At 40.0% G+C, this 14,396-nt stretch overlaps 1 protein-coding gene across 1 annotated transcript in view; it reads left to right on the top strand.

Moving 5' to 3' along the window:
* Positions 1–8,309, top strand: part of LOC126203126 (uncharacterized) — a 214,838-nt gene extending 206,529 nt beyond the window's left edge. Inside the window, exon 10 of the mRNA XM_049937373.1 lies at positions 4,818–8,309. Coding sequence (XP_049793330.1) covers positions 4,818–5,013 — 196 coding nt within the window. The 3' untranslated portion in view covers positions 5,014–8,309. The remainder of the gene's footprint in view (positions 1–4,817) is intronic.
* Positions 8,310–14,396: the final 6,087 nt, after the last annotated feature.

The following is a 14,396-nucleotide window of genomic DNA, read 5'->3' as shown; positions in this document are numbered from 1 at the left end:
GTTCTGCTCTCGGCTTCTCGTTTCTCCCCTCGGAACTGCGTCTGTCTCACGGTGGAAAGGTATGACATGCATTTAGGCATTCTTGTGTTAGTCTGTGGTATTCCATTTGCTCACTCGTTACTCGTATTACTTTGGTTAATTTAATGTCACGATTTATTCGGAGCTATGTGACATACTACTGGATTTGCTTAACATGTCAGGGTTTTCATGGAAGGTGTTGGATTTGCCTGACATCTTACAGCTTTACTTGCTACATGTTGTGTATTTTCTCCTTTCGCCAGTTAAACTCAATATCTCACATGTTTTCCAGGGATTTCCACTAAGCCTTTTCCTTTACCTATATGATCCTCGGCTGCCTTCGTTGTTTCATTTCTCAAAGCTACCCATTTGTCTTGTGCTGCATTCCTTTTTTCCTGTTTCAGTATAACGTTACCTAATGCTCCCTCAGAAGCTGTCAACAACCTCTGGTCCCTTCAGCTTAGCCAGATTTATTCTCCTTAATTTTCTGCCCATTCAGTCAGCAGTTCATAAAGAATAAATTATGGTTAGAGTCCACATTGGTTCCTGGAAATGTCTTTAAGATATGTTTTTGAGATCTCTTTCTTACCGTCACATAATCAGTTTGAAACCTTCCAATGCATCGAGGTCTCCTCCACATATAGAATCTCTTTCACGATTCTTAAATCGAGAGCGATGATTGTGTTCTGCATAAAATTCTACGAGGTGTCTATCATTCCTATCCTCAATCTATGTTTTCCTACTATTTTTACTTCTCTTCCTTTTCCTACTACCTAATTCCAGTATCTTTTTACTATCTGAATAATTTCCTTTACGTTATGACATACTCTTTCAATCTCTTTATCATCTGCAGAAGTAGTTTATGTATAAACTCGTACTGTTGTGGTGGGTGATGGCTTCGTGTCTATCTTGCTACGATAATGCGTTCACTAACCTGTGCTCGTACCAAAAAGGACGCTGCCCCTCTTCAGGATTATGGGTTAGCCTGGTCTTTCCACATATACACCACACCACACATCATGGATCGCACTTAGAGACTATTCGACCATGTGAAGGATTGCTATGATGTTATTTGGGAAAGGGGGGGGGGGGGGGGGTGAGAATGGCACAAGGGGACTCAAATGAGTAGTGTGTTACAAACAATTCAGACTCAGTTTGAATGCGATGGGGTAACGCATTACCTCACTAAAAGACCTCTTCGCTTGCCGAGTACAGTGACGACGATAGCCGTAAAGGGACTCTTTTTCATTCCTCCAAAATAATCCTCAGGTGAAAGTCCTTCCACCACCTGCAAGAATAATTTCCTGAAGGCAGGTGAGATGGGTCATCTGATATGGGTTCCGACGTACTCGTATGATGCTGTCAGCATTTACTAACATGTATTCAACTGTAACGAATCATTTCCACAGTCCGTTGTTGTAAGATGGGGGTGCGTTGCTTCGATTTATCACGATGGTGTAGCCACTTCTCTGCCCAGGCGTTGTGGTTTCATTTGGCGGGACAGAGAAGGCAGGAATCCGACAAAGATGATGGTGGCCGCTCCAAGACATACAGATTACAGTAAATTATTATTGCATGAAGCTGGGTTATACACTGGAGTGTGCCCTCATCTGCTGGCTTCGGCCTAGAGCCGATTCACTGTGTCGTAACAGATGCAGCAAAGGCAGCCGCCGGCCGCGGTGGTCTCGTGGTTCTAGGCGCGCAGTCCGGAGCCGTGCGACTGCTGCGGTCGCAGGTTCGAATCCTGCCTCGGGCATGGCTGTGTGTGATGTCCTTAGGTTAGTTAGGTTTAAGTAGTTCTAAGTTCTAGGGGACTGATGACCACAGCAGTTAAGTCCCATAGTGCTCAGAGCCATTTGAACCATTTTGAAAGGCAGCCATGCCTGAAGACAACATGCGCTGATAAGGCAGTGCGCTATGTGAGTTGGTGGTCAGCTAATGACAGTGCAATGTTCTTGTAGGTGGAAGCAACTGCGAGAAGCGAAGCCAGTGGCAACTCGGTGCTGCCCCTCGCGTTCACAAGAATCTGTGGAGAGTCTGCTGACATCGAACCGCGGACCCCAAGGAGCGTGGCTGACTGTTGCCTGGTGGAGGCTAAACCGATACCAAACTCCGCTGCCCTCTTCTACTGAACTATTTGCTGCTGGCAGGCCACCGAGCCTGTTTATTGATCGTCCCTCCACACCGAGTTGTTTTGCTGGCCGATGGTGGATGGCAAGCAGGGAAGATTGCTGCAGTGCAGTGCCGTGCTTAATTACAGTGGTATAACAACATGCTGACGTAACGCCAAGGGTGGTTAGCAGGTCGGATGTATCGTCAGCCATGTGTCTTTTGGGCGGTCACTGAATCGCTGTACTTCGAAATTCCTCTGCGTTGCACTGTGACTTATTACTACAAGTGACAGATTTATAACTTCTCGATAGCCATATCGTTAATTCACAATACGGCTTGTCAAATAACACCTTGGATGTCGTACCGTCATATAAACAGTGTACAGCGCCAGATTTGCACCTGGTTCCCGAAAATGGAACTAATGTTTCTCGGCGTATCGATTCCCCAGTAACGCTTCAGCTCTTCTACTAAGTTTTGCTGCCGTGCAACCGCTGCGGTCGCATATTCGAAACCTGCCTCGGGCATGGATGTGTGTGATGTCCTTAGGTTAGCTAGGTTTAAATAGTTCTAAGTTCTAGGGGACTGATGACCTCAGATGTTAAGTCCCATAGTGCTCTGAGCCATTTGAACCATTTCTGTTTATGACCTTCGTGCGACCATAACACGTCGCATATCTTTTCACACGAATCAGCTAAGTACAAACGACTGCTCCGCCAATGAATTACCATTTTACAGCTTGTGTACGCGATACTACCGCCATCTGTGTATGTGCATATCGCTATCCCATGACTTTTGTGAGCTCATTCTGAGGCGGGGCCCATCGGAAGAAAAATCAGACATCGGGACCACGTGTAAACGTCAAGTCAGCTGACCTACATACTGTATCTTTTTTTCCGACGACGCCACCATGCTGAAGACTGAAGTACATTTCAAAATCATCATACGCTGAGAAAGACTGAAATAATACATTTTGTAATTAGTATTGATCTGCTGATAACATTACCATGTGCCCGAGGTGTTCGAATTATTTTCTCGAGTTCTTGCCGTAAAGCTCCTCCAACGTATAAACTTACGAAAATTTTCACAAAAAGGTGTTATTGTCGCAAACTGCTGTTTCCTGAAGTGGCCAGGATGAGATTTTTGACATATCTTTGGATTTTTGAAGCAGGCAACGTAACACAAGATCTCTGATGCTTTACTTGATTAAATCAATGCAGTTATAAGTTATTGATTACGACAACTGTTCATTTTGGTTCCCAGAAAACGTCCTGGATTTTTCGTTTGTTTTTGTTTACGTGATGTGGAGGAGGTCTTACACTTTTTTTCCCAACAAATTTCGACATCTGCATTATGTATGTTCTCTTTTTATTAACGATTTTCACTTTAAAAGAACTTACATACTGATGACAGCTGCAGCTTCACAGCAATTCTGCAACATTTCGCTAACTGTTTCGACCAAACGCCGACCCTTAATGTAGACATTTGACAATAATTCACAGTTTTACTATTATTATCGTTAGTGTTTCAATTGAGTTAAAATTTAAAAGTAGACAAATATAAGTAATTTCACGTATGACATCATGGTACGTGCACGCGTGCGTGCGAGCTTGTGCGTACATGTGAGCGTGTGTGTTTGTGGGTATATATATATATATATATATATATATATATATATATATATATATATATATATATATATAGTCAATTAAAGTGTTTTCTGTGCTAAAATGCGTAAACTTAGGTCGTCTTTGTTGGACTGTTCAAAGGAACTGCTACTATTTATGATAATAGAAGTTCAAATAAAACAATTACCTGCGTTCAGTCGCTCTTTTCATTTCATCCCACGACGCGTTTCAATAGTTTACACTATCATCTTTATTTGGAACAATGATATTATGTTTCAAGTTTGCTACTGGATGCAGCCAGTTGTTTGTTGTGGTTTCATGTTGCCACAAAAACGTATAACAAACAATTGTTACCGTAGTATGGCACTGAGATTATACAATTTAAACGGCGATAGAGTTACTTACAGTCTATTCTAGTGCAGTAGCTCTACCACCGTTTAAAATTTATAATCCTACTCCCATATTACGATAAAAAATGCCTGTTATAGATTTTTGTGGCAAAATGAAACCACAAAAAACTAGCTGCATCCAGCTAGAATATCATTCTTCCACCTGAAGATGAGAGTGTAAACTCTCGAAACGCGTCTTGGGATGGAATAAAAAGGCTTATTGACGCTGATAATAGTTTTACTTGAGCTTTCAAATTGCGTAAAATCAGTAAAATATAAATGTGTAAGATTTTCAGAAACAAATAACGATTTTAATTACCTAAAATAACACTAACTACAAACTTAAATATTTTTAGTTTTGAACTAATAAAGTCGCTGCCTTGTGTGCTGAATATTGTAAAAGTAACATTTGCTTACGCGATGATCACATTTTCCCCTTATCTTACGAAATTTCTGTTAACATTCATTATTGTCGAGGTCGGTTCATAAATAGTGATTAGTGTGAGTTGAAAATGACATAATCATAAATATGTGTACATGCAACGAACTTACAGTGCATCGTGATGTCTACTGAAGACAGATATCGTGTACTTCTATAGATTAGTTTCTGTGTGTTATACTACACCGCACACCACGCCACTGCTTATGGTATATTGTATGTTGGCCTTTGCAGCGGTCTGCTGCGAGCGGCCGCGTGTCGCCTGCTGTCCCTGGAGGGAGCTTCGGATGAGGGCCCCCTGTCCGTCTGGGAGACTCTGCTGGTCTCTTCTGTCGTCGTGGCGGGCATCGCCGCGTCTCTGGCAGCCACCTACTTCAGTATGCGCGACTCCATCAACATCGCCCAGTTCTCGCCGCCATGTCTGCAGTAGCCGGTCGACCATTCGGCCGGTCAGCGTCTTCCTTCCGGTGCCCTGTTTCTGGCAGAACACGTACCGTCTCTCCACCCACTAACTGTGACTGGCTCTCAACAAACATTGCATTTTCAACATGGTTCATCCATATGCAGTTGGGAGGAAAGACTTCGTCATGTTGCGTTCGCAACTGCATCCTGGTCAATTCAGCGAAGCACCTCACTTTGTTCTCGTCAGAGACCGTACTCGATCTGTAGTCAAGAGATGCGAGCTTATAGCGAGCAATCAACTACCACACCCACACTGGTCAGCTCCTAGTTCACGTCCATCATCTCACCTATACTATAATTTTATGTCCATAATCCTGTTATACCCAGAATATGTCACTCTGGAGCAGAGTATGAGCTAACTTGCTGCGACATTAATGCTTTGTGCTGTACCAGTATCTTGCCTTTCATGTATATTTCTCTTACTACACTGCTGGCCACCGTAAATGCAACACCAAGAAAGACAAGAGGTAGCACAACAAAATTTATTTTGTAGATAACATGTTGACCAAGTATCAAATGATTACGTTTACAGACGTCTGTGACATGTGGTTCCTGCCAGAATCAGTAGCCAGAGTAGCCGCCATTGTTGGAGATCACCGCTGCCACACGTCTCGGCATTGAGTCAAAGAGACGTTGGATGTGTTCCTGCGGTACAGCAGCCCAAGCAGCTGCCACACGTTGCCAAAGATCATCTGGTGTGGCAGCTGGGGATGTAATCTGGGTCACTCGTAGAGCAACCTTGGACCACATGTTTTCTATCGGTGAAAGATCCGGAGAGCGAGCCGGCCAGGGAAGCAGTTCAATCTGGTTATTGACGAAGAACCTTTGGACAATGCGTGCCACGTGTGGTCGCGCATTATCCTGTTGAAATATGGCTGTGGCCGAGCCCTGAAGGTAAGGAAGGACAACTGGCTCCAGCACCTCGGATATGTAGCGCCGGCTATTTAAAGTACCGGCAATGCGTACTAGAGGCGTGCGAGAGTAATATCCAATACCGCCCCATACCATAATACCCGGTGCAAGACCAGTGTGGCGGTGCATAATACAGCTGTCCAGCATCCTCTCTCCACGGTGTCTCCACACTCGAATCCGACCATCGTGGTGCTGCAGACAGAAGCGTGCCTCGTCAGTAAAGACAACGTCATTCCCTTCTGCCGTCCACATCCGTCTGTCATCACACCATTGGCGACGGAGACGTCTGTGGTTCTGCGTCAATGGTAGACGAAGCAATGGACGTCTTGCGGACACACCACTCTGCTGTAAACGGTGTCGAATGGTACGCGCAGACACTGGATGATGTGTTACAGACGCAATGTGCTGTGCTACGGTTCGGGATGTCACTGAGCGATCCGTCACTGCCATGCGCACAATTTGCCTATCAGCACGTGCAGTGGTGCACCGAGGTGAATGCGATCGACCACGTCGGTCCGTCGTGCCCTCCTGCATCCAACGGTCACATATCCGCATTACAGTTGTTTGGTTTCGTCCAACACGACTAGCGATTTCTCTGTATGATAATCCACAATCTCGGTAAGCCACTATCCTTCCTCTGTCGAACTCGGATACTTGATCAAAAGATGTTCGCTGTTGTCTACGAGGCATAACTGATCGTCTTGTGAAACAACCACAAGGTAAACACACGTGCCGAACGTACACTCGTCGAAATCGCCAAGCCTTAAATGGCGCTATGAGGTGGCGCCACAGGCGCGCGTGATGTGCGTCTGCGCTGAAATTCTAATCAGTTGCATATCTCATCGCTGCAAACCCATGGTGTAAATTTCACTTGATTCGGATGCTTCCTTCAGGGTGTTGCATTTACGGTGGCCAGCAGTGTAATTGAGATATCCAGCCAAGACGTACGACCCAACTTCATACCTTCAGTTATGTCAGTACCACTCTCTTCGAGCCCTGCTGCAGCCTCTGTAATGTTGTTCGTCAAGAGAGAATTGGCCACTGCCTGGCGATTCACAAAATAATCCGTCAAGCCATCTGAAAACAATGAAACTCTCTCTGCATAACCGCTACAGTTTACATCCATTTTTGCCGGTAATCTGATGTATGGACCGTGGTTCAAGGTATAATCGTCTTCCATTGCGGGAGAGATCATCAGAGACTTTAATGACTCAGAAAGCTATTACACACTCATACTAGCTCAGCAAACGAAATTGTTTACATGTATTGCTGCAACGATTTCTTCGTGCTATCATCAAGCAATATTCTGTCTCTCCTTAAAATTTTTATCCCTTGCACTCCATTCCACCAACAGATTGCCGATTGATTGATGCCTCATGCTGCATCCTATCAATTGATCCTTTCTTTTAGTAAAGTTGTGCCGTAAATTTCTTATTTCCCCAATTTTCAACATTCATCTGTTGTACCACATTTGAAAAGTTCCCATTATCTTCATATCTGAGCTGCTTGTCGTACACTTTTTACTTCCGTAAAAGTCTACACTCCAGTCAAATACCGTCAGAAAAAACTTCCTAACAGTTAAAATTTTATTCGATGTTAACAAATTTCTCCTTTTCAGAAATGCTTTTCCCAATATTGCTAGTCTGCGTTCTATATCCTCATTACTTTGACCATCGTCAGTTATTTTGCTGCTCAAATAGAAAAACTCTTACACTACTTTTAATGTCTCATTAACTCTATCAGGGTCGGCTGATTTAAGTCAACATCATTCTATTACACTTGTTGATATTCATCGTATAAACTGTTTTCAATTAACTATCCATTCCATTCATCTGTTCTTCCAAATCTCTGAAAGAATTACTTTGTCATCGACAATGTAGAGTTTTTATTTATTCTTCCTGAGCTTTAGTTCCATTTCCAATATTTATCTTCTTTTCCTTTAGTGCTCGCTCAATTTACAGGTTGAATAATATCGACGAGGGGCTACAACTATTACATTCCTTCTCAATTCCTGCTTTCCTTTCATGTCCTTCGAATTCACTCTGGTTTCTGTAAGAGATATATATAAATTTGCACTATCTGTGTTTTACCAAGAGAATTTGAAAGAATATATTCCACTGAACATTGTCAAAAGATTTCTTTAAATCTACAAATGCTACACACACAAGCTTGTCTTTCATCAGTCTATCTTATTTGAAGGTGAGTATGATATTATGTGTATCTAAATGCCTTAGGAACCCAAAATGATGTTGGTCCTATCGGTCAGTGCAGATATGCGCACATTGAACTATCTTCCAACCACATATCTAAAAATGCCCTTACTTAGAGTGTATTACAAGTATTTTTAAAACTGCAGGAAGGGGCAGGTTTGGGGGAGGGGGCAGGGGGGGAGAGATATTCGGGTTGGGCGGGCGCTTCAAGAGACGAAAACAAGATAAAAGGCAACACAGATGTGTACATAAATAATTAAGATCTAAATTTTTATCGAAACAACGCCGTATGAAAGTTCTAGCGTCAGAAACTTTTCAAGGAAGGTTCGAAATGCCCTCCGTTCTTCTGCACACAAGCACTCGTTGGTTCATAGACTGTCGCACGTTTTCAGTGACCCTCAAGCAATACTCAACTGGCACTCCTACTGTGTTCACATGTAAGAAACTGTTGTTCATTACTGCATTTACTCAGAGCTTGCGTCAACAAGATGGCAGGTTACAATCACCAAACTTGGATTTTTGTAAAAATTTATAGTTAATCTTTTTTATGAAACCTAATTTTCAAAGCCAACTTTGATCCTCATATCTGTGGTTATATGACGTTTTCGTTTCATTTTTTTTAGCGTCATAGACAATACAGTTCAGTTTAGTTCCTAAGTCTATATGGTTACAGAATATTAATAGCAACCCCTCTCACAGAAACAATGGTTGTAATACTAGCATAGTGCCTATTTTGTATCAATTTAACAATTATTTATTGTAAAATTGAAATGTGTTAGGTTCAGAATAGATTTGTCAGGCGTACAGTGCAATCATATAATATTGTACGTTATATTAAGTCAAAACTACTGAATAGTCTTATAATAATGTACTGTTCAGAGAACACTGAGGTTACGAATTCCACGTCTGCAGATGTTGTTGTAAGCCCTTATTATTCCTTGGGTCAAGAATGCAAAATTGTCATGCTGTGCACATGGTAGGGAGCATTAGTGTTAAGAAATAGTGTGTACAAGTACTAAGGATACCAATACTGTATGAGCTACAAATTCCTTGACTGGTGCTCCTGTTGTTTTTTGCCACTACACTGTAATTACTGAAGCATGCAAGGCAAGATAGCCCACATGCTAATTTTAGGTAAGGAGCTGAATACATTGTGAGTAGTCCAAAACTTTTGAAAGGGATCAGAAGGGTGACCTATTGTACAGTGTTTCTCATTTAGTTATATGTCTCTAGTGAAACCAGTTCTTAGTTGAAGACAACCCAGCATATCACTTATGTTCTTCTTGGGACATAATAACAAAAAGTGTGTGAATTGCAGCAAGTACTTCAGGTGTGCTTCACTTCCTAAAGATCAGTTTGATTAATGTGAGATTTTTTTACATGGACAAAGAAATGTATCCGACTTTACGATCCATGGAAATGAAAGAGTATTTCACACAGTAAAGAAAAGTGTAATTAAGACTGAAATAATGATAGCTATAGCAACATTTTTGTATGTGCATTAACCGGAACTTCTAAATACACTTGGTATCTGCATAGCATTCCAAAACAATGAGGCAGACATTTTTGAGTAGTGTATAACAGTAATTTTAATTTATCATATATGAATTCATAACGAGAAACTTCACCTGCCATGGTGTCAAAGAAGACACCGGTTACAGGATGGAAAATCACTTGGAAAGTTCTCCAGAGCAATTTTTCCAGGAGTGTGGTTCTTCATACAAGCATTCAAAACTAAATTTTCCTTAACATTTGTAATTGTATCACTTCAAAGACTGTTTGAAGAAATCGGCACGCATTTATTCACTGTGCCAAATGTATTGTCACTGCCCGGAAACGTGTATATAGTCGTTGCCTATTCAGTATTTTGTCCTGTAATTGACATTATCATTGGAAATTCAAATAATTGTTGTTTATTTGTAAGATTTGTTAGAGAATGTGTTATGTATAGATTTATTTTGTTGTACAGTGCCTTGTTCCTTTAATAAACACCAATGAAGTGTTCTTCTGGTTAATAAATAGAAAGAATAAAAATGTGGCACTTTGAATAAATGAATTCGAATGTAATGCGGACAGATGATATCAAAGCACATATATTCTAAGAAAAACATGCAAAATAAGGGGACAAGAAATGGAAGGAGACAGAGAGGAACAACATCGTAGCCAAATATTGGTGCACTGTAAGAGATAATTACAGTTCCTACTCCTCATGATTAATCCCTCATGTCTTTGAAAATCTAAGACTAAATGACGAAAATTCATAGTAGTTGGCTATGCTATAATCTTCTCATACTGTTTGCAATTAATATACTGTGAGTATGATGCTGCACTTGAATTTTTAAATTTTGCAGTGTTCTACAACAGTAAGCTACAAATAGATGCTACACATCAGAAAAAAAACACAAAACCGTTAAAACATGAAAAAATATTAAAAAAATTATGTGCTTGCAAGCACGTTTATACAATGTTTCAAATGATATGAAAGCATGAGGGCTCTATGTCCTTATTTCAAGAATGCCAATGGGCAAAAAAAAGTTTGCACAGTGGCAACATTTGTAGCAGAGAGTGTCACATTGTGTTTCATTATGTCGGAAACATGGCAACTGTCAAAATACAAGGAGTTTCGCCTAACTCCTTTGAATGGACTGGAGCACATTAGTAACTATGTAAGAATTAGTTATTATGATCATTTGTAGTCTACTGTATGTAGAAACTGATTATATATACTTTGTCTTTCTTCTCCCCCATATTGTTATGAATGACCCTGAAAAGAGTCCATCGGTTCATAACTGCTAAACTAGTATAAGTTATTTAAAACAGTAAAGCCATCCTGTGTCATAATGTTGATTTAAACACTGCTGTACTTGATTACAGTCCTGTTCATGGTGGTATCCTCTTACCTTTCTTTGAAATGACCTATCAGTCCAGTTACATTGTAGTCAGAGACTACAATGTCAACTCTGAATTACAGTGCAGCTCGATATTTTCTACATCTTAAAACAAGTGCTAATATAAATCCTAATACCTAATATAAATCCTAATACCTAATCACTGAGATATGATGCCACACAAGACATTTATGGAGAGCTAATCTTCCCTTTGATCTCAAATCCTTGCATTATTTTTTATTATGGAAATCTCTGTGAACATGAAATAAATTCATTTTGCAATCTAGTAATTTGCCCTATTATTCTAAAAAGAAATATAAAATTTCTTTTTCTTCATTGAAAAAAGGAAAGTAAACAAATATCTGGTACATCTCAGAGAGTTTTCAGTGGATAGGAGATACATGGCCATCAATTGTTATATGTGACCCTCTGAATGGCTTTCCATACAATGATATATACATAACAATTGAGCATGATAATTTTTACTTACAGCTGTTGAAAATTATTTTATGTTTCATTTATTGAGATTGATGTTTCCAGGATTACTCACATTTATGCAGAAATTTCTAATACATGTATGGGCACTAACATAAAAACAGCCATCAGTACCAGTTCCACATAAGTGAGTATGGTGTCCATATCATACGTAATGTAAATAGACATAAAACTATAGAAACACCATGACAGTAACATAGTTTTATATGATATAGTTGTGTACTTTTCTGCAGCTGGACTCGACTGACATGAAAGTTTCCTGGGCATGGCATCGTATCATATTGTAAAATACTATCACTGAACGAAACCAACATTTCGACCACAGTTACACAAGACCCAGATGATAGTCACTGCAGCTATGGTGAAATATCAGTTTTATATAGTGACTCTAAGAGACCTAATTTACTATGTAACGAGGGATAATATCTAGAAAACTTTTGTGTTTTGGTCTCATGGACTGTGCCAGAAGGTGTTACTTAGCTGTCTAGAGCAGGGTCTTCAAAATACTGGATCAAGAGAAGCACATATCAAATTTTGAATCTCAGCAGGAGTCAGGTAACACGTTTTTTTCAAATATTGAAAAAGCAAAGCATAATGTAATTCTTTATTGTTTTTTAACACAAACACAACATTCCATGAAAACCTCAGGTGCACTTTATTACTCTTTAGTACACTTAGTGAGACTACGAAATCTGTCTTTTGAATTCAAAATATTCTCAAACTGTGATTCTAACTTAGTATGTTACAGAAGTAAAATACCTCTTAAACGTTTTTGTATTTGTATGTTTTAAATTTCAGCAAAGAAAATGTTTGTTAACACTTGTAGGGAGTGCCAAATATAGGTAATATACCATGCGTGAAGACTTCAATCGTGGGGTACTTTTGTTATACACTGAACAGCGCTTCCTTCTTTGAACTTGTCCTAAATGCTGTCCTCAGCCAGTAGATCGATGATTTACCTCAACTTCATAGGGAAAGGGGTTCTCGAACATTTAAATCTCCTTGGATTTGGTATTTAAATCTGAGAAACGCCCTCAGATTACCAAGAGATTTCACTGCTAGTAAGAATGGAAAACTTTAAGCTTATTGACCCTTCAACAACTGGCAACTGGCGACGTGTGAGAAATTTCTTGTCTGACGCTGTGTTAAAAATGCATCAGTTTCTGTCTAAAATCTTTAACGTGCATGAAATGGTCACAAATAATATTGTCCTCCCTTGAATGCTTTTATTCAGTTCATTTAGATGGAGAGTAACATCAGCCAGGGAAGCTACTTCCAATTGACATTCATTGTGTGAGCAGACTTCCAAAACATTGTTTTCTTCATTCAAAAATATTTCAATATTTGTTGTCAAAGATAATAAGCTCATCAGAGTTTTACCACAAGTTAACCACCTTACTCTCATGTGTTGTGGGAGATTACTTGACAAAAATTATATCTGTTTCAGGAAAGAGTTGAAATGATGGTTATTGAGCCCATGACACAATGAAATTGACAACAGAAATTGCAGACCTCTCACAAAGAACGTAGCCGCTGCTTTTGTAAAGAGCGCTTGCTAATGAAGAACGCAGTGTACTGTTAAAGGTCTGGTAACACCACTGGGTTCACATTATGAGTTTACATAAATTTCCCCCCCTCCCCCCTCTCCCCCCCTCGCTGTGCTGCAACATAATTCCGCAAGCAAGGAGTAAGACTGCGATTCTCAATTAAAAACTATATCCATTGAAACGCATCCTCACCTGTTCTTGTGTACTGCAAGGAAATTAGGGTGAAATTGCTATGTACTCTTAAATCTATCTCAAATATCCGATTCATTTGGCACAGTTGTAATACGCGATTCTTCAACTCAGGAATGGTGGCACAACGTGTTCGGAACACCTCTTGCTTCAGGTATCCCTAAAGGAAAAAGTCTGCACATCAAAGGTCAGGTGAGCGGGTGGCCAGGAGATGTCACCAAAACGGGAAACTACTGTACCGGGAAATCCATGCAAATTCTGGCCACCATTCCTGGGTTGAAGGATCGCATCAGAACTGCTGTCGGCAATGTCCCAGGGAATACGTTAGGCCGAGTTATGGAAAGCTTCCGTCGCCGCCTAGATAAATGTGTTGTGCAGAGGGGGCACCATTTGACAGAAGTCATTTTCAAAAGTAATCCACGCTATGGCTAATGAATTACACATTAGTAAATGGCATACCTTTAACTATTAATTGACATAAGAGGTAATAAATAAATTACAGTTACTGCCTGATGGTGTGTTTTTAATATCCTACTATGAACGCTGCCGCACCGTGTATATATAATGCTGCTTCTAGTTATTATCTCTGTTAGCAGAACAAAGAAATGTGTCGTCATTAAAGAATACTAATGAAATTTTCAACAATTTTTTTATTTTCCAAATCGCTTTGTTCATATAAATCAATGTTAAAACGTTTCGTTACATATGTGAAAATTTCTGTTTCTTCCAATGTATTTAGTATTCTGCCTTTTTTCTGCAACGTGTAGAACTCATAGACATTGTGTCATATCAGTGTTTCTGTGGTTTTCTCTTTTAAGTGTGTACTAAATGAAGATAGGTCCCTACCAGTCAGTTTCAGATGCTCTTTAATCTTGTTTTGAAATTTCGTGCTGTTTGTCCTAGGAGACTTTCTCACAGTTATCGCATTTTAATTAATACACACCTGAAAGCACAAATTTTTAGAACTATTCCACATTATGACATATTTCTGGTTATAATGTTTTGCGTGTTCTGAAGATTATTTTTTAACTGGTTTTCTAAAGTGCATTTCTGATATTTGAAATTGTTCCCCAGTATGAAATGTCTATTTTTGCTATAATTTATCCATAA

Source organism: Schistocerca nitens, chromosome 9 (genome assembly GCF_023898315.1).
Source record: "Schistocerca nitens isolate TAMUIC-IGC-003100 chromosome 9, iqSchNite1.1, whole genome shotgun sequence".
Taxonomy (NCBI): Eukaryota; Metazoa; Arthropoda; class Insecta; order Orthoptera; family Acrididae; genus Schistocerca; species Schistocerca nitens.
This window is presented reverse-complemented; position numbering and strand designations above follow the sequence as displayed.